The sequence below is a fragment of the Neofelis nebulosa genome, chromosome 17 (assembly GCF_028018385.1).
Source record: "Neofelis nebulosa isolate mNeoNeb1 chromosome 17, mNeoNeb1.pri, whole genome shotgun sequence".
NCBI classification, from domain to species: domain Eukaryota; kingdom Metazoa; phylum Chordata; class Mammalia; order Carnivora; family Felidae; genus Neofelis; species Neofelis nebulosa.
The window spans coordinates 35,655,507-35,676,605 of NC_080798.1; the positions used below are offsets into that span (position 1 = coordinate 35,655,507).

Below are 21,099 nucleotides of genomic sequence, written 5' to 3' on the forward strand. Positions count from 1 at the left end.
AGGTGCCCCAAGGACACATTTTAGAACAAACTACTGCTTGGGGTCAATCTTTCAGAACAGATATCAGCAAACTGCATCCACAGACCAACCTCACCCACTGCCTATTTCACGAAATGTTTTCTGAGAGAGCTACATCTGTATTTATACTGTGCTACAATAAAGAGCTTATTAAGTACTTGCTACAGGAGACTATATGGTCAGAAAACCCAGATGTTAACTAAATCTTCACAGGAAAAGTTTATCATCTCTTCTTGACTTTAGAAGAACTGGAAATATCAAAAGGGCTTTAAACTGCCCTAAAAAACCCACCCATAGCCCCCAAAATGCAGAGAATCATCTGTTCCGTGTCAGAAAAGGATCTCAGAAAACTTGAGTTAGGAAGAAGAGATAAGAAACATAAAGTAGTACCTTTGGGGAGCAATCAAGCCCATGTCCCCTCTGTCGACTAAGTGTGTCAGAGTGTTTGAGAGAAGGGGGGGGGGGGGGAGGGAGGGAGGGAGAGAGGGAGAGAGGGAGAGAGAGTGTGTGTAGTGTGTAGTGTGTGTGTGTGTGTGTGTGTGTGTGTGTGTGTATTTCAACAGTAATGTAAGTACTTTCACCATCCTTACCTCATATTCCTAGAGAGGAGTGACTTGAGTTCCAGGAGAAATGTACTGGGCCAAAGTCTGATTCTCCCTCAGAAATTAGGAATTGGAACTCAAATAAACTAGGTAATTTAGCTGAAAGGATTAGAATGGATGGTTTGGCCATCTTGAGCTACTTACAAAGGAAAGAAAGCAAGTAAATCTGTAGGCAGAAGAAAAGGATCTAATCTAAAGGAGAAGTACAAACCTCTTTTCCAATATTTGACAGTTTCAGAGAATACCCAGTGGCAGACCTTAGAGAGGAAAAAATGTAACTATCTAGTGACAATGGGACTAAAATTAGATTTTTATCCATTAACACCCATCTAAAAATTTAAAGTCGGCTCACTAAAAATACTTTCAGTAAAACCTTTTAACTATGTAGTTGCTCCCTATTAATTTTCTACTGCAAAAAAGCACAAGTTATCCTTTCAAGAAACGCTAGAGGAGAGTGTTTACCATGTGGCAATTTCTCGATTGTCATCCTCTGGTGGTGCTTTCAGAATATCGGTGGCAACCGTATGACAGGGATAGTCAGCAAAACAGAAGATCTCTGGATTTATAAGGGAATGCTGAATAAAAGAGAGCTGGAACAAGAGGAAAAAAGTCCTTACCACCATAAATGACTGCAAATGCTATGAAAATCTGAAACATTTTCATTCAGCTAATCTCAATCTTAAGGTTACTAGAATGACAATTTCCCTTTAAAACATTAACTTTCTGCTCTTTTGACGCCACAGACAATTCAAACAGATGAAAGGTATGAGATAAAATGGTGTTGGAGACAAATAGTTGGGGAAACGGTTTGCTTCACTTAGTTTGATTAGTACTAAACTACGATAAACCAAGATAATAATCTTTCCAAAACTGACAGTCTCTGCTATTCTGAACTACACAAAACAAATTCTATTTTAAAAGAATGTTTTAATCAATGGACAGATGGCACTACATAAGGAATAAGTCATTATGTGCTTCCTCTTCCAAAGCTACACACCATCAGCTCACCTGGCCTTCTGCATGTTTCCAAGGTCTATATATGAGGTCGACTGGGAACACTTCCATTCCTAGACCCCTCTGAATGCCATAAACCACATTATGAAGTCCTTTACTATCACGAATTTGAAATCCAGGATGGTCCAGTTCGTAAGTTACTTCCTTGAAATTCAAACTCGGGTTCTAAAACAGAAAAACATTTCAAAATCGAATGAAAGAACAAAAACTGTAAACATTTTTATGCTTTATCCAAAGAGCCAAATTAAATCTGAAATTAAATTAAAATGTTCTAATTATAAACTCAAAATAATCATTATCTGGCATTTCTAGAGACTTAGAAAAGTAAATACTTCATATTCAAAATAAACCAGCTTTTCTAGCGAGGCACTCCAACCTTTCAGCTCATGACATATTTCTGACTATGGGAGTATGTAAAAGGGAACTCTCTCTTCCCATACTTAGTTCAACTAACACTCCCACATCCCAGTCTGGCAAAACTCTTAAATCAATGACTCGGTTTTAAGCCAAGATTCTACTAACTTGGAACAAAGTAGCAAAGGTAAATCAATTATCCCAAATACCATTATTTTTAAAAAGGAATTTTTAAGTTTATCTTTTGAGACACAGAGAGAGACAGGGCCAGCTTGGGAAGGGCAGAGAGTGAGGGAGAGAGAAACCCAAGCAAGGTTCCATGCCATCCACACAGAGCCCACGTGACTCAAGCTCACAAACTATGAGATCATGGCATGAGCCAAGATGAAGAGTTGGATGCTTACCCAACTGGGCTACCCAGGTGCCCCTCCCCAAACACCATTCTTAATTAACTAAAGATCTCCCCAGAAAGTATACCAATTGTTATCAGGAAAAGTGGTTTAAATTCTTTATGTCAAAATGATTGAAAATTCCATTGAAAAAGCGTTCTATGAAAAGGTACTCAAAAAAAAATCAGTATGAGACTCCTTAAGAAAACACAAAGCAAAGTTAACTAGTTTATAGAAGATAATTTACCACTCTGCACAAAGTACTAAGTTTATTTTATGCTTAAGAAAGAGGCTTTGTATTTAAAACTCTTTGTATTTAAAACTCTTCAAAGCATCATGGTCAGTTTAGTTTTGCTCCAAGGTGACCCCTTTCAAGTCATGAAGACATTAATGCTTGCTTTTTATAAAAGTAACAGTACAGGGACGCCTGGGGGGCTCAATCATTTGAGGGTCAGAATCTTAACTTCAGCTCAGGTCATGATCTCAAAGTTCGTGGTTATCAAGCCTTGCGTGGGGCTCTGCACCAACAGCACGGAAACTACTTGGGATTGTCTCTCTCCTCTCTCTCTGCCTCTCTCCCAACTAACTTATTCTCCTCTCTAAATAAATACACTTAAGAAAAAAGCAACGGTACAAACACAAACTTCAAATTACTCAATCCAAGCCAACAAGAGCACGGAGAAAATAAGATTGTTTTTCTTTCTAAAATTTGCTTCAATGACTGTGACAGAACAGAACCATTAATGTACTATTAAATAGCCTTATCATAGAGACGAATTTGGTAAATCCACAGGCTAGTTTGGTAAAACTGTAAGAATCCCCTGTGGTTTCTTCCACTCGTTGGTGAGCAATGGAGAAAAAAAATAATTGACCCAAAATGTATCTGAAATGGTTTCCTGCTCCTGTCTACAAAAAATGTACAGAATGGGCACCTGGGTGGTTCAGTTGGTTAAGCATCCAACTTCGACTCAGGTCATGATCTCATAGTTTTTGAGGTCAAGCCCCACATCGGGTTTATGCTAAAAGCACGGAGCCTGTTTCTCCCCCCCCCCCCCCCCCCCCCGCCCTACTCATGCTCGCTCTCTCAAAAATAAATGTTAAATTAAAAAAAAAATTTAATGTACATTTTTTTTAAAGTACAAAAAACCCTAATATATGAGAAGAAAAAAGAAGAAGGAAGAAAACAGGTTACTAACTCAAGTGTTCAAACCCACAGTGTAGGCACTCCATTTTATAGCCTTTTACAGTCTCTGAAAACAGAAAATAGGTTCAGATAACATGAAAATACTGTCCTTGTCTGCAATTTTTAAAGAGAAATTATTTTCAGTAGGGCAATATATTTTCAATAGGGCAATAAAGTACAATAATGAAACTACTGAGTGAAAAGGGCATGTTCTTCACTTTTGCGTAACAACCACAGAATAAAAGCAACAGTAACTAGTGTATCTGTACATGATGAAACTATGGCTGTATTTTGCTTTTCATTTTCCAAATTTTCTGCCATGATCAAGTATTATTTTATCCTATTACTAAAGGAAAATAGGTCTGAACACTGTGACTCCACCTACTACTAAGAAAAATTTAAAGATCCATAATGTTAATAGTAAGGTAATACAGACAACCGTAACCCAACTCTATCTATAAGTTACAAACATGGAAAATTAAAACAGAGGCTTAGGATAGCTAAATGACCCGACACAAAGAATGTTATAAATATGTATATGTAGTCTTTAATGTTATATTTTGTTCCTTGACATTTTATGAATGAGACTAAAGATATTACACCTTGACTGCACTATTCTCCCAATGACTAAATTTCATCACTCCCTTTCAAAATTTCCAAGTTTCATTCCTACATATTTTATTTAAGCATTTTAATATTTTAGGAGAAGTACTTTATCTGGGGGCCAATTATTTAGTTTGTGGATATTCTAGAAGTGAAAGTCGTTAAGGGAAGTATGGATTTTTATGATCCTTACCCACCATAAAAAAAGATAGCAAGATTTCTGTTGCACTTCCCAGAAAATTTTCAGAAGGCCTCCTTTCTTGGTAATTCTTTACACAATTATTACTATGAAATAAAGCTGTCCCTCCAAACTAACCACACCAGGACTCTACCAAATCACCTCAGTAGTATCACTGAGAACTGCGCAGCAACAACTCCTAATGAACAAAACTAGTATTTGATTATAAACTATCTCCAGTACATAATCATCTTGGACACTTCATTACTTTGGAGCCAATGAAGTCAGGAACACCAAAACACTATGGCTTATTCAGCAGAATTTTATTTGTTACCGTTTGCTTTCTTTGGGCTACATCATATTAACATAATGAATATAAAATCATGATTACATGTACTCACCAGTTCTTTGAGAACATCAATCAAGACTTCTACATTCCACGTGTGTGCCTGTGCTCCGTCACTTTTATCTTTTCCATCACTCCAGATCCCACTGCCAGGAGCAGAGATACTCTGTACAAGTAAAATTTGAATTAAACAAAACCAACTACTTAATGTGTTCAGCTCTGGTTGGTAGAGCAATCAATCATACTGTAATTTAATAAATAAAGAGGGCAGGATATTAATTCAAATTGTATAATAGTTGACTTCTACACTTACCTGTAATGGAATTCCATCTGTCAATCCTGAATGAGTTCGAGCCATCATTCCCAAAACCCTGGCAACCTGGGCAGCTGTAACCTCCCGGACACCAAACTGCATGATTATATTGCGACATTCTTCAATACTGAAACAGAAAATAAACTTCAGAAAAATGTTTCCACCCTTCATACCAAAGATAAGAAATGCTAATATAAAATAATCCTTAAGTGAAATCCTTAGACTTTTACTAATACCAGCTTGGTTCCATGTTACTTTTATATAGCTAGGAATATAAAAACCCCCTATGTAACTAAGAAAATGGGAAAGCTTTCTTTCCTTTTTGCTGTATCTATATTACAAGGCAGATATGAGCTGAATCCATCATGGCAACCATTTCGTAACGTATGTAAATCAAAACCATCAGGCTATATGCTTAAACTTGTACAGTGATGGATATCAACTATTTCTCAGTAAACCTAGAGAGAAAAAGGAAAATGGCAGAAGTTTAAAAGATCAGTGGAAGAGAGGCGCCTGGGTGGCTCAGTCATTTAAGCGTCTGACTTGTGATTTTGGCTCAGGTCATGATCTCACATTCATGAGATGGAGCCGCATGTCCAACTGTGCACTGACAATGTGGAGCCTGCTTGAGATTCTCTCTCCCTCTTTCTCTCTGCCACATTCCTGCTCGCAAGCTCTCTCTCAAAATAAACATAAAAAAAAAATCAGTGGAATAAAGTATGAGCCAAGAGTAATAATTATTTTTCACAAAGACAAATAAAATTAACTTCTTCCATCTTCAACATGAATCAAGTTACTCTTTAAAATACTGATACTCGAGGGGCGCCTGGGTGGCTCAGTCGGTTGGGCGGCCGACTTTGGCTCAGGTCGTGATCTCGCGGTCCGTGAATTCAACCCCCGTGTCGGGCTCTGTGCTGGCAGCTCGGAGCCTGGAGCCTGCTTCGGATTCTGTGTCTCCCTCTCTCTCTCTGACCCCCCCCCCCCATTCATGCTCTGTCTCAAAAATAAATAAACGTTAAAAAAAATTTTTTGGGGGGGCGCCTGGGTGGCGCAGTCGGTTAAGCGTCCGACTTCAGCCAGGTCACGAACTCGCGGTCCGTGAGTTCGAGCCCCGCGTCAGGCTCTGGGCTGATGGCTCAGAGCCTGGAGCCTGTTTCCGATTCTGTGTCTCCCTCTCTCTCTGCCCCTCCCCCGTTCATGCTCTGTCTCTCTCTGTCCCAAAAGTAAATAAAAAACGTTGAAAAAAAAAAAATTTAAAAAAAAATTTTTTTTTTAATAAAAAAATAAATAAAATACTGATACTCGAGGGGTGCCTGGGTGGGCTTGGTGGGCTCAGTGGATTAAGCGTCCAACATCGGCTCAGGTCATGGTCTCGCGGTTCATGGGTTCGAGCCCCACGTCGGACTCTGTGCTGACAGCACGGAGCCTGGAGCCCGCTTTGGAATCTGTGACTCCCTCTCTCTCTACCCCTCCCCTGCTAATGCTCTCTGTCTCTCAAAAAATAAATAATCGTTTAAAAAAATTTTTAAAAATGCTGATACTCGGTGTGGGGGAAGGGCTGCCTGGGTGGCTCAGTTGGTTAAGTGCCCAACTCTTGGTTTCAGCTTAGATCATGACCTCATGGTTTGTGGGTTCGAGTCCCACACATCAGGCTCTGTGCTGACGGTGCAGAGCCTGCCTGGATTCTCTTTCTCCCTCCCCAACTTGTACTGTCTCTCCCAAAATAAACAAACTTCTAGAAATACATACATACATAAATATAAAATACTAATAACACAGGGGACCTAGCTGGCTCATTCACGAAAGCACAGGATTCTTATTAATCTCAGGGTCATGAGTTTGAGCCCCACGTTAGGTGTAGAGATTACTTAAATAAAGTTTTAAAATAAAATAAAATACTGATACTTAAGGTGAGTTTGATTATTCTGGTATGAACATGGCCTTGAAAATGTACCCTAACTTTGCTACTTTACACCTTGAAGTTTAACTAAACAAGTTTTATGCCAGGCACATACACATACCCACAAACACATTTTCAAAAATAAATGTAGATTTGGTTTGTATGAAGAGTTTTTAAAACATTAAAAGCTGGGGCACAAGGGTGGCTCAGTCAGTTGAGCATCCAACTTTGGTTTCAGGGCATGATCTCACAGTTCATGAGTTCAAACCCTGCACAAGGCTCACTGCTATTAGTAAAGAGCCTGCTTCAGATCCTCTGTCCCTCCCCTGCTGTCTCTGCCCCACCCCTGTTCATACTCTCTCGCTCTCAAAAATAAACATTAAAAAAAAAAAAAATTAAAAGCTACATTTAAAGTAAAAGCAAAGCACATTAATATCTTTAATTCCTCTCAGGAAAATAATGACAATCCACTTTATCAAGTCCTGAGTGCTACCAAAAGGGTGAAACTATCTCCTTTGGGGCCCTTCACAAGTGAGAAAAACATTCAAGAGGAGGCTATAAAACAGGGAGAAAAGGAAGGTTGTAGAAAAGGAAGGTACAATGGGGATTTGAAGGTTCAGGGAGGGAAGAGAAAGTTAAACTCATGAGGTAGGAAATGATACAATTTCCATAAACACTTGCCTCAATGATCTCTCTCCCCCAAAAGCTAAAAATGTCTATCCTAGCAACCAGGCTAGGAACCTATGATTTCTAAATTTGGGAAACTAGAGATAGAGAAAGAGATAGAAATTTAGCCACCATGATATTTACAGCTGTCACCAAAACTAGTAGAGGCATATCTCGGAGATTTTGTAGATTCAGTTCCAGACCACTGCAATAAAGCCAAATGAATTTTTTGATTCCCCAGCATGTATGTTTACACTATACTGTAGTCTATCAAGTGTACAACAGCATTAGGTCTAAACAAAATGTACATACCTTAATTAAAAAAATACTTTTTGCTGAAAATTGCTAACCATCACCTGAGCTTTTGGTTGAGTTATAGATAACCATAATAAATACAGTATGAAACACTTTGAAATACTGTGAGAAATTATCAAAATGTGACAGAGACACAAAGTAAGCACGTTATTGGAAAAATAGTGCCAACAGACTTCCTCAACACAGGGTTGCCACAAACCTTCAATTTGTAAAAAGTGCAGTATCTGCAAAGCACAACAAAGTGAAGCACAGCAAAACGAGGTATGCGTATATGTGGAAGATTAAATTTGGAAGTAAAATTCTTAAGAGGCAAAGATAATAGCACATTAAGTAATGTTAGCAACTTGCCTTAAATAATTACATCATATTTGGCACAGGAGTAAACAGAAGTTTAGTGTATCTTACTACCAACCTTGCACAAAAGCCATAGCCTACTTCCTGCATGAAATCAGCCAAGGAACTCTCCATCATGGTTTTAGCTACCCCTCCGGAATCAGGCAGGATCCTGTCCATTAGAATGTCCCGTTTTTCAGGGTATAAAAGTGGTGCAAGCACCACGGGACAGCGTTCCTGAGGAAAATCTGAAGGAGGAAAAGATTGCAATTGCTAAACTGATGAAAAACAAACTATTCTCATTTACTGTCTTTAAAAGCCCCCAAATCTGAATCTTCCACAAGTTCATGTTCAAAGGTTATTCAGTTTTTTCCAATCCAGCTAGCCCAAGTTACAACTTTAACACCGACTCCAAAATTTGAATGTTTGCTCATCACAAAAATTGCTCAAGTATATTTGTTAAGTTTTTATGCTAGGATCCCAATATCTGGTGGCCAATTCACATCCTAAATATTACTTTAAAATTTCACAAGATTAACTATCAGTTCTCATACAAAGAAAGCATCAGAGACCATTGAAATATCATTGTCTATTTGTTTCATTGATAAGAAAACTTATCACTGAGAAAGTTAATGCAGTTTAAAATTCAGGAATTTAAACATCAGAAAGCAAAGTAACAGTGGAAATGGACAGTGGTTAGTTTATCATCAAGACTTGTTTTAGGGATGCCTGGGTGGCTCAGTCAGTTAAAAGTGGTGATCTCAAGGAGTTTGAGCCCCACATCAGGCTTCATGTTGGTAGCGTTGAGCCTGCTTAGGATTCTCTCTCTGCCACCCCTTCTCTCAAAAATAAATAAATCAACTTTTAAAAAAATATTAAAAAAAAAAAAGATTTGTTTCAAAAACACTACTTATATCTCTAAAAGAAAGATCGGAGAAAAGAAGAATGGCAACAATAGAAGCCAAGAGTTCTCTTAGCATAGCATTTCAAATAGCCAGATAGGCAAAGTGGGTATATCAATAATGACCAATTTTCTTAAGTAAAAAGAACATGTCACCACAGTGTAGTCTCCATCACCCTAAGGGAGAAAAAAGACTACATGGAAATATACCAAGTCGTAACCGAGACTGTATCTACATAACAATATTACTACAGTTATGTTCATTTTATACCTTTCCTATGAGGCTTTAACTTTCATATTTAAAATTACAATTTACTTCCTTAAAAAATTACCAACTTATAGATAAATCATGGTCTTCACTTATATTCTAAAATCCTTGTCACGAAATCATCTTTTGTAGGCAACAGACACTCCTTTACCTCTGCGCAGCGTCTTAAGAAAAGCGTCTATTTGTTCCTGTCCAACTCCAAAGGCTCCCTTCTGCCCAAAGAGGAGATGGGAGAGGAGGAGATGTAGGACCTCTATTGCTATATCTTGGAAGCCACCTTCTTGATTTCCACTGACGTCTGCGTCAATGTAAGAACGCAGAAGATCAGGAAGCTTCTGTTTGATAAACTGGGCAGCTAAAAGTCAGGTAAACCAAAAATCACAAGTTACTTTAACACCACAATGGGTAAAGAGCCACATCAGAACACAGATGACCATCATTCTTATTCACCAACTCACCCTTCACCCTCTAATATTTTCACAGTTCTAGGTGGCAAGTATAAAATAAGAGACCAACTGCTGGGGGCTGGTAGGAGGGGGAAATGGAGAGCTGTTCAGTGGGTACAGTGTATCAGTTTTGCAAAACAAAGAATTCCAGACATCTATTACACAACAATGTGAATATAAGTATTACTGAACTATACATTTAAAAATGGTTATGAAGAAGGGGGTGCCTGGGTGGCTCAGTCAGTTAAGCACCCAACTCTTCATATCAGCCCAGGTTGTGATCTTGCAGTCTGAGATGGGAGCCCCACGTCGGCCTCTGCACTGACAGCATGGAGACTGCTTGGGATTCACTGTCTCCACCCTCTCCCCCACTCATATTCTCTCTCAAAATAAACATTTTTTTAATTTAAAAAAATTTAAAAAATTTTTAAATGTTTATGAACGTAAGTTTTATATATTAGGTTTTACTATGCATACACACATTCATAAGAGAGGCCAAAAGAAAATAATCTTAGATTATCTTACTCTCTAAATCTAAACTATGGTGCCTCAAGATTCAAAAACTCATGGATTTTAAAGAAATAACTTCACTACAGGATCTCTAAGAAAAAAGAACTTACCAAAACCTCTAAGATCAGAACTGGAAGAATTCAAGAGGGCAAGGCCAAAAATTACCTGAAACAAGAAGGGTTAGATTGATCAAAGAGTCGACTGGCTGTTTTTAATTCCAATTTTGCATGTATCTCTTTTTAAATCACATACCTCTTGTACTTTGCTTAATTTGAGAACTTTACTCAGCTGGGCAAATAAGTGGGGTGCAGGCTTTAAACTCTGAAACAAACCAAACTTTATTTCAAAACAAGAAGAACTTAAAAAACAAGACAAACTTAGGATTTTCAGTAAGTTTATAAAAGCATCTATTCACCCAAATATGGTGCTACACAGGACTGACATAATTCTGTAGTGTTGCTAGAAAGAATACACCAAGTCCTAGACTGACAAACAAGCCTTTGCATGATCTGGTTTTAGTTAAGGTTCTATTTATGATCAAACGAACCATCTTCATTTTGTTAGAAAACTAAAAAACCCTAAAGTAACTACTGAGATTTTTAAATTACAACGTGTCTTTATGATATCAAGATTTAAGGTCTTTTCAGAAAGTCACATCCTTAGGACTACTAAAGATAAAAGCAATACCAACCTTCTGATAGTGCAATGGATTATCAATGGCATAGGACAGCGTCGAGATAAAATTTGGCTTTGTAATCAGCGACGCACACTCCTGAATCAGAAACTGAGTCTTTAAAAATAAAAAGTGAATTTTCATTAGCATTAACATTCATCTTCTTCACAAACAGATGCAGAGATGCTCAGAACAGTGAAGTGTAATCCAATATTGGATATTGTTTCTACATTATCAAATCAGCTCTTTAAAATCACATTTAAACTCGTAGAGTCTATTAGCAGCAAGCGTTAAACCAACATTTCTACAAAATAGAGTCCGACGACAAGGTATCTATAAGGAATAACATCATGACAGACTATTACCAGATTGAAAATCAAGCCAAAGAAACTCAATCTAGAAAAAGACAGTCCTGGGGCACCTGGGTGGCTCAGTCAGTTAATTGTCCAACTTCAGCTCAGGATGTGATCTCACAGATCATGAGCGCCGAGTTGAGCTCCATGCTAACAGCTCAGAGCCTGGAGCCTGCTTCTAATTGTGTCTCCCTCTCTCTGCCCCTCCCCTGCTCGTGCTCCTCTCTCTCAAAAATGAATAAACATTTTAAAAAAGTTTTTGGTTTTTTTTTTTGTTTTAAGAAAAAGAGCCTCTCTCTCTGCCTTACTTACTTGTCAAGCAGTATTCCCCCCCTCATTCCTACTTCCTTCAGGCAGGCCTGATCCCCAGCACTCTAAGCCTGAACTAGGTAGTTGTAAAGCTCTGTAGTCAGGAAGGAGAAGGAAAGGGGAAAAAAAGGACAAGTCCCAATACCTTTTAGCCATTCAGCTGAGATTACCTCTGGATGATTTGTGTATGTCACTTAATACACACACTATGCCCAAAATGCAATTTGCTGAACAATTAGATCTAAGTAAACATAAGCTCTGTAAGCCCCAATACCTGATGAAAATCTTTGCCACTGCTTTTACCATCGCCACTGAAATCCACATGCGAAAATAGGCAGCGTAATAAATGCCTGTCTGCCTCAGGACCGTGCCGATTCACAATCTAAAAAGACCAAAAATATGAATTTATAGTCAACATTAAGGAGGACTGAAAAACTTGGGGTGCCTGAGTGGCTCAGGGGGTTGAATGTCTGACTGCAGCTCAGGTCATGATCTCACAGTTCATCAGTTCGAGCCCTGCACTGGGTTCACTGCTGTCCGTGCAGAGCCCACTTCGGATCCTCTGTCCTTCCTCTCTCTCTGATCCTCCCCCACTCACGCTCTCTCTCCCAAAAATGAATAAATATTTTTAAGAGGATTAAAAAAGTCTCTAGGCAAATCTCAATATTAATTTTTCATGTTGAATAAGAGTTAATGGAATTAATGAAATAGAGGTACCCATATTTTATAATTAAAGGTTTTTTTAATGTTTCCTACAGTCACTGGCAGGGAAAAAAAAAAAACAAGAAACTAACCAGTCCATGTATATAAAACTGTGTGCACTTTGGTCAACATCTAAACCAAAACACCAAGTAACATAAATGACATGTAGTAAGAATATTAAGTGGTTGGTTTTTTTTTAAGTTGTAAGGCAACAATTTTGTAACAAACTGGAGCTATAAGAGTATCACTTTTTCTGTGCATTATTTGTACCCTAAATACTTAACCTGAAATTTAAGACAACTGTAACTCATTACAATAACCTACAAGGCAAGGCCCTAAAAAAAACAGTCTGACTTCAGCACTTTATTTAGATGCTGCCCCTGGGCTCTATTAGTTTTGTGCTGTTTCTCAAATTTACCAATGTTACTGCTATTCTAATTAGAAAGCTTCAGAATGCTAACACGGCCTGTTCTATCAGTTCCTTTCATAACTACATGACCTGCCCCACAATCTCCCCTTCACCCTGAATTACTTTTCACTATAGCACTTAAAATCACCTGATAATTTATGTTTATTTTCTATGTCCCCACTAGACTTTAAGTTGTACCAGAACAGGGAATTTGTGCAGTTATACTCACCTCTTTGCATCTAGTCTAGAAAAGAACTTAGTGCATTTTAAGTACAGAGTGAGTAATGATTCTCTTATTAAATGCTTTTTAAAAATATTATAAATAACACTTGCACTTTAGGCTAAGTACTGTACTGAGCTTCCTTGGTTTAATCTTCAACAACTCTGCCAAAATTTACTGTAATTTTATAGATGAAGAGTTGAACACTTAGACAACTTGAGCGTCAAATTACATAGTCGATGAGTTGAGAAATCTGGATTCATACTCCAACTCCAAATCCTATGCTCTTTGTACTGTATCATAATTATGTGGTAGCTGGCTGAGTTAACTTATTTCAGTTTGTTTTCCCCAGTCAGAAAATACAGGAAGCTAAATAAGACCAATTTTTACACTGTCCCACATACATCTTCAAGATAAAATCAATAAAATCAGATAATCAAGAACTTCTCCATGTCTAAAAGTTATTGTGGCCCTACTCACAATGTACTGGGTTTGTGGGTTCTTACAGTTCCTTAAGTCCTATAAAGGCAGAGATTATTTTTTACTATCCCCTGGAATGCTGAAAACATTATCTTAAAGGGCCAATTCAAATTAACTAGAAATAAATCTATCTATGCTCCAACCAAATGGAGCTCTTGCTCAGAGGAACAAGAATATCTGGTTTAACAAAAATCTGAATACATGCTAGATACTATTCAAGGTACAGCAAATACAGCAGGAGACGAGACCAGCAAGTTCTGTAGCTCTCATGGAGTACATTTGCACAGGGGGAAAAAGTTATGAAATTTTTCTGATAAACTGTCATATAAAAAACAAAACAAGGTGTTGTGATATTGATAGGAGGGGCGAGTGGTGCCTGAGAAAGGCCTTCTCTAAAGATTTAACATATAAACAGACTTAAAATATTGAAGTGACAAAAACCACACATAGAGCTGGAGGAAAGAGCATTTGAGGCAAAACGTAAACTATATGCAAATGCATTTAATAACAAAAAAGAAAAAAAAAAGCCAGAGAGAGTCAGGAGACTAGATCATGATTCTTGAACCTAGTAACTTATCTGGTACTGTTACATCAATCTAAAAGATGGAAGACATTCCACTAGACTGTCGTCACAGCCAACAAAACCCAAAAAAACAAATTTAACTTTTTGTTTTAACTAGAATAAGCAGAATTTTACGAAGCTCCCTTCTAACCATTTACATTTATTTCTACAATATAATTTTATAGCTTCTATTACAGCCATTCAATCTTAACAACCACCCTCAGTATATATAGACAAACAATATCATGTCATTACAAATACAGATTTGTTTTTTAAGAAAATCAAGGCTGCAACAAAAAGGGACAAATGTCACACATAACTTGCTGGAGAGTAGCAGGATCAGAAGGTATGTTTTTATAGCTGCTAGGTGTATGGAATATTCACTCTGTGATACCATGGTGCCCTTCATTAGAAGCCACTTTTTTCTTCTAAAAACTGAAGTGATATTTTGGGGCACCTCAGTGGCTCAGTCAGTTGAGCATCCCGACTCCTGACTTCAGCTCAGGTCATGATCACAGAGCATGGAGCCTGCCTAAGATTCTCTCTCTGCCTCTCCCTCTGCCCCTCTCCTTCACTCATGCTCTCTAAAAATTCTTTCATAGGGAAACGAATTTGACAATAAATTTCATGTTAAAAAAGTAAAGTTTTTTTAAAAGGCTTTAATAAAAAACATAAAGTGGTATTGTAAAGACATGATCTTGGATTACAAAGATGTTATGGCAAGATTTTATTGATCCCCCAAGACCAAGTCCTATGCATTTTTACTTAAAATTCAAACCTTCCGGGGCAGCTGGCTGACCCAATCGGTTGGTTAAGTGTCTGACTCTTGATTTTTGGCTCAGATCATGATCTCACAGTTCGTGAGATTGAGCCCTGTGTCGGGCTCTGCATTGACAGTGCTGGGATCCCTGCTTGGGGTTCTCTCTCTCCTCTCCCTGCCCCTCCCCAGATTTCCCTCCCTGTGTCTCCCTCTCACCCCCTCCCTTAAAAAAAAAAAAAAAAATCAAACCATTCCACCCACTGTACACGAGTGGGGCCAATAAAATAATTCAAAGTTTTAGTTAAGTAACTACATTACAATCTGATAAAATCTGTAGGCTACATTAAAAATAAATTAACTATACCAAAGACATGCCATAATACTTCTATAATGATCTGATCTGCGGCTAGAACAACATATTCTCATTTAGAAGTCACGTATTAAGAGGAACATTAACAAATAATGCATTTATGATGGTAGAGATCCAGAAAATCATGTGAAATGGTCAGAGAAATGGGGCACTATCTGCCCTAGAGAACATATGGAGGAGGATTAAAGACATAATTGTATGAAGGGTAATTACATGAAATAATACATCTTATACAGAAAGAGCCCCATTTATTTTAGCTCATTGTAAGTATAAGAAAATGACTAATGAAGGTTGTCCACAAATGCTATGAGTAATCTTACAAGGTAGTCAAGGAACTTTCATAGTCCAAAACAACAAAAATCCTTCTTTATTAATACTTATTCTTCTTTTGGTGGAATACTGATAAAGCAGCAATTATCTGATGAATTGTGTCTTCAACCATAGCTGTTGTACAAACAGATTTTATGATTCTACAGTTATTAAGTACCAGATTTTTTAAACTGAAGGTAGTAACTCTCTATATAACAATTACAGTTTTTACACTGTAATATGTTTTATACAAATAATGGAGCCTCTTTGTGTTTCTTACACTTGTTAAACAATTTTAATTCTTAAAATTATATATGCAGGTTATTATCTGTAATATACTTTGGGTTACTTTATTAAAAAAATAGTGCATGTATTTGAAATAGTTTAATGTATTGAAAAGAACAAGAAAAAACCATGCAGCAAGTAATCAGGGTTAATTCTAATGAAAATCATTAATTTTAAGGACAAAACTTTCAAAGTCCTAACTCAAAGATGGTGGAACTATGACCACTTTTTTCCGAATAACAAAAAACTTCCTAATTTCCATTTTCAATAAAACATACTCTTGAAAGAACTGATCCAGAGAGATATGGAAGATAGCTCATTTTTAGCACCTCAAATGACAGGCCAAATGTAGATTTCTATTAGGGACTGATAAATCCACAAGTAAAAATGTTTGGGACTGATAAATGTTCCAAAACCTATATCCTTTGTTTGTTCAATTGAGGAACCAGGGGCCAGCTGAGCCATGAAAGAAAAGAGACTATCCATTTAGAAACCCAGATCAACATACTGCAGAATGACAAAGGAGCTAGAGCTGAGGAAACAACCAAATTCAAGATGCTACTTTCAATGTCTAGAGCAAACCATCTAGCCAAAGGAGAATGCTGGTGAAGCAGAATAAAGAGGAGGCTGTGGCAGTGGCAACCATTACTGAATTTAAAAACAAATGGCAGACTACCCCCAACATACTTCCCAGCCCTCAAGCATCCCCAAGATTGTTTACAAGTGAGTAAATAATTGGGTTAATTCAAAGATGAGCAAAAATCCAGAGACTCAGCATGGAACCTATCTGGAAGAAACTGTAAAATAAACAGACCAAAGAAACAAACAAGACAGTTGGAGAACATACATTTGAAAGGACTTGCCCAAATATACAGAAGAGTTCAGTAAACAGTATTTCATACTACCAAAGAAATTCTAAGAACTGCTTTAATTTTTGAAGGGGAAAAGTCCTGAAAAAGGCAAAAGACTGGCTCAAAGACAGGATAACAGAAGGAAATGAAAGCAAGCTTGCATATTTAAGAAAATTAAGGCTGCTTAGGATTCTCTCTTTTCCTCTCTCACTGCCCCTCCCCTGCCTGTTCTTTCTCCCTCAAAATAAAAATAAAAATAAAAATAAAAATTTAAAAACAAGCAAGGGCACCTGGGTGGCTCAGTCAAACTAAGCATCCGACTTTTGACTCAGGTCAAAAGTCTCAGGTCACAATCTTACGGTTCATGAGTTCGAGCCCAGGGCTCTGTGCGGACAGCTCAGAGCCTGGAGCATGCTTCGGACCTGTCTCTCCCTCTCTCTCTCTCTCTCTGCCCTTCCCCTGCTCATGCTCGCTCTCTCTCTCTCTCTCTCTCAAAAATAAACAAATGTTTAGATAAAAATATATATAGATAGATTTAAAAAAATGTCTTAAAAGCAAATTATGTCTTAAAGCAAAAATGTCTTAAAAGCAAAACCTTCAGAAAAGGTAATCACCTAACAATCTATTTCAATCCACATAAAATCTAGTACAATCCACATGGGGGAAAAAAAAAAATCAAAGAAAGCAACAAAAATATCCATGAAATAAATAAAGATCTGAATGGGAAGACTGAAAGGTATACCACAGCACAAGAAAGGCTGATGCAGAATAACCAATGCTACAGCATATACATAAAGTTAATGAACTCTAAAAGAAAATTCACAGGGATACTGAGGTTAGGAGTAGATATTGGTAGGAAAAGTTAGTTATCTAAAATAAAATGCATGAGGAAGGAGAGAAACAAGGAAAGACAGGGAACCTTTGGCATTACATGTTGCGGAAGAAATAATGGGGAGCAATTTTATAAAACCAGGGGTAATCTTGACTCAAGAATCTCATATTTAGGGGCACCTAAGTGGCTCAGTCGGTTGAGCATCCAACTCTTGATTTTGGCTCAGGTCATGGTCTCACAGTTCATGGGTTCGAGTCCTGAGTCAGGCTCTGTGCTGAGTGTGCAGAGCCTGCTTGGCATTCTCTCATTCCCCTCTCTGCTCCTCCCCCACTTACACTCTCTCTCAAAATAAATAATAAACTTAAAGAAATAATTTCATATTAGTTATAACTGGACTTTAAATAAAAATGAGAGGGGCGCCTGGGTGGCGCAGTCGGTTAGGCGTCTGACTTCAGCCAGGTCACGATCTCGCGGTCTGTGAGTTCGAGCCCCGCGTCAGGCTCTGGGCTGATGGCTCGGAGCCTGGAGCCTGTTTCCAATTCTGTGTCTCCCTCTCTCTCTGCCCCTCCCCCGTTCATGCTCTGTCTCTCTCTGTCCCAAAAATAAATAAAAAACGTTGAAAAAAAAATTAAAAAAAAAAATAAATAAATAAATAAATAAATAAAAATGAGAACATTCTCAAGCATGAAAGAACTCCATTAATAGCACCCAAGTTCTAAATGAAACAAATCTGACCATGATCTACAGCCAAAACAGAAATGAATGAAAATAGAAGATTTGGGGGGAATGCAGAAACTGTAGTAAAAGGACAGAGAGTAAGAACTGAATCCATTTCAATATATAATATATTTCTAGTAAGATTAAATTGCTCTTTAAATAAAAGTTGTTTTACATATTTAACTTTGGGAACAAAAACTTTACATCATTACCAAGCAAACTTTAATTAAGTAAAAGATATTCCTTAAATATTGAAAGTAATATGAAAACAATGAATCCAATACTATACCCAGTTGGTGGTGTAACTGTATCAAGAACTATTCTAAATAACTTTAAAATGTTAATTTGATGGTACATCTCTACTAAGATACCATAGCCATACTTCATTTTATTGCACTACAGCAATTTTAAGATATATTTTTTTTGTTTTTCAGATTGAAGGTTTATTGCAACTGTGAATCAAAGCTATGTTTCCAATAACACTTGCTCATTCTTGTTTCTGTGTCACATTTTGGTAATTCTCACAATATTTCAAATTTTCCCATTATTATATTTCTTATGATGATCTGTGATCAGTGATGTTACTACTGTAATTGTTTGGGGGCACCAAGCACTACATCCATAGAAGGCAGCAAACATAACAAATGTATGTGTTCTGACTACTACAGCAACCAGCTGCTCCCCCACCTTCTTTCCCTCCTGTTACCTGAGATAAAACAATATTGAAATTAGACCAATTAATAATCCTACAATGTCCTCCTAAGTGTTCAAATGAAAGGAAGAGTCAAACATATCTCACTTGAAATCAAAAGATAGATATGATTAAGGTTAGTTAAGGAAGGCACATTCAAAGTCCAAACAGGCCAAAAGCCAGTCCTCTTGTGTGTAAGTTAGCCAAGTTGTAAATACTAAAAAAGGAAGTTTCTTGTAGGACATTACAAGTGTTACTCCAGTGAACACATGAATGATAAGAAAGCAGAAGAATCTTCTTGCTGGTAAAGAAGAAGTTGTCATGGCCTGGACAGAAGATCAAACCAGCCATAATATTCCCTTAAGCCAAAGCCTAATTCAGATCAAGGCCCCAACTTTTCTTCAATTCTATAAAGCCTGAGAGAGGCGAGGAAGCTGCAGAAAAAAAGCAGTAAGTTAGCAGAGGTTGGTTCATGGAGTTTAAGGAAAGAAGCCATCTCCCTAATATAAAAGCACAAGGTGAAGCAAAGGCTGATGTAGAAGCTGCAGCAAGTCATCCAGAAGATCTGGCCAGATAACGAAGGCAGCTACAGTAAGCAAAAGACTTTTCAATGTAGATGAAACAGAATATTAGAAGAAAACGCCAGAGGGGCGCCTGGGTGGCGCAGTCGGTTAAGCGGCCGACTTCAGCCAGGTCACGATCTCGCGGTCCGTGAGTTCGAGCCCCGCGTCAGGCTCTGTGCTGACAGCTCGGAGCCTGGAGCCTGTTTCCGATTCTGTGTCTCCCTCTCTCTCTGCCCCTCCCCCGTTCATGCTCTGTCTCTCTCTGTCCCAAAAATAAAATAAAAAACGTTGAAAAAAAAATTAAAAAAAAAAAAAAAAAACGCCAGGGACACATGGTGGCTCAGTTGGTGAAATGTCCTGACTTTAGCTCATGTCATGTTCTCGCCGTCCATGGGTTTGAGTCCCGTGTCGGGCTCTGTGCTGACAGCTCAGAGCCTGGAGCCTGCTTCGGATTCTGTGTCTCCCTCTCTCTCTGCCCCTCCCCCACTTGTGTTTTCCCTCCCTCCCTCTATCTCTCTCAAAAATAAACAAACATTAAAAAGAAGAAGAAAACGCCATTTAGGACTTCCACAGCTAGAGAGAAGTCAATGTCTGACTTCAAAGCTTCAAAAGACAAGCTGACTCTCTTAAGGCCAAATGCAGCAGGCGACTTTTAAGGTGAACCCAATGCTCACTGACCATTCCAAAACTCCTAGGGTCCTTACAAATTATGCTAAATTGACCCTCCTGTGCTCTAAAAATGGAACAAAGCCTACAGGACAGTACATCTGTTTACAACATGATTTGCTGAGTATTTTAAAACCACTGTTGAGACCTAATGTTCAGAAAGAAAGACTCCTTTCAAAAGATTACTGATCACTGACAATGCACCTGGTCACCCAAGAGCTCTGGTGGAGATATACAAGGAGATTATTGTTGTTTTCAGGTCTGCTAACACAACATCCATTCCGCAGCCCCACGGATCAAAGAGTCCTTTATTAGACTTTTTTTTTTTTTTTTAATCTTTATTTTTGAGAGAGAGACAGAGTGCGAGCAGGGGAAGGGCAGAGAAAGAGGGAGACACAGAATCCAAACAGGCTCCAGGCTCTGAGCTGTCAGCACAGAGCCTGATGCAGGGCTCAAACTCACGAAAGCAAGTTCATGGCCTGAGCCGAAGTCCAATGCTTAACTGACCGAGCCACCCAAGTGCCCCAGAAGTCCTTCAGATTTTCAAGTCTTACTGTTTAAGAAGTACATTTTGTTAAGCTACAGCCACCACAGATAATGATAATCCTTGATGATGGATCTGGGCAAAGTAAACTGAAAACCTTCTGGAAGGGACTTAGCATTCTAGATGCCATCCAAGAAGAACATTCGTGATCATGGGGAAAAGGTCAAAATATCAAAAGTAACAAGAGTTACAGAAGTTGATTCCAGTCCGTGGAGATGACTTTAAGGGGTTCAAGACTTCAGTGGAAGAAGTAACTACAGATGTGCTAGAAACAGCACAAGAACCAGAACTGGAAGTGCGGCCTGAAGATGTAACTGAATTACTGTAATCTCATGGTAAAATTTTAACAGATGAGGGGCGGCTGGGTGGCTCAGTCAGTTAGGTGTTCAACTCTTGATTTCAGCTCAGGTCATGATCTCACTGTTCGTGGGTTCAAGCCCTGTGTCAGGCTCTATGCTGACAGC

General features: G+C 38.2%; 1 protein-coding gene across 9 annotated transcripts in view; it reads right to left on the reverse strand.

The window, feature by feature from the left end:
* Nucleotides 1-21,099, reverse strand: part of CNOT1 (CCR4-NOT transcription complex subunit 1) — a 105,118-nt gene that overhangs the window by 47,786 nt on the left and 36,233 nt on the right. For all 9 annotated transcript variants that reach the window (XM_058706522.1, XM_058706517.1, XM_058706519.1 and 6 more), the window contains exons 3-12: nucleotides 11,949-12,056; nucleotides 11,031-11,129; nucleotides 10,592-10,660; nucleotides 10,450-10,504; nucleotides 9,535-9,738; nucleotides 8,294-8,462; nucleotides 5,001-5,127; nucleotides 4,743-4,853; nucleotides 1,629-1,799; nucleotides 1,083-1,210 (exon numbers count right to left, since the gene is read on the reverse strand). In XM_058706522.1, coding sequence (XP_058562505.1) covers nucleotides 1,083-1,210; nucleotides 1,629-1,799; nucleotides 4,743-4,853; nucleotides 5,001-5,127; nucleotides 8,294-8,462; nucleotides 9,535-9,738; nucleotides 10,450-10,504; nucleotides 10,592-10,660; nucleotides 11,031-11,129; nucleotides 11,949-12,056 — 1,241 coding nt within the window. The remainder of the gene's footprint in view (nucleotides 1-1,082; nucleotides 1,211-1,628; nucleotides 1,800-4,742; nucleotides 4,854-5,000; nucleotides 5,128-8,293; nucleotides 8,463-9,534; nucleotides 9,739-10,449; nucleotides 10,505-10,591; nucleotides 10,661-11,030; nucleotides 11,130-11,948; nucleotides 12,057-21,099) is intronic.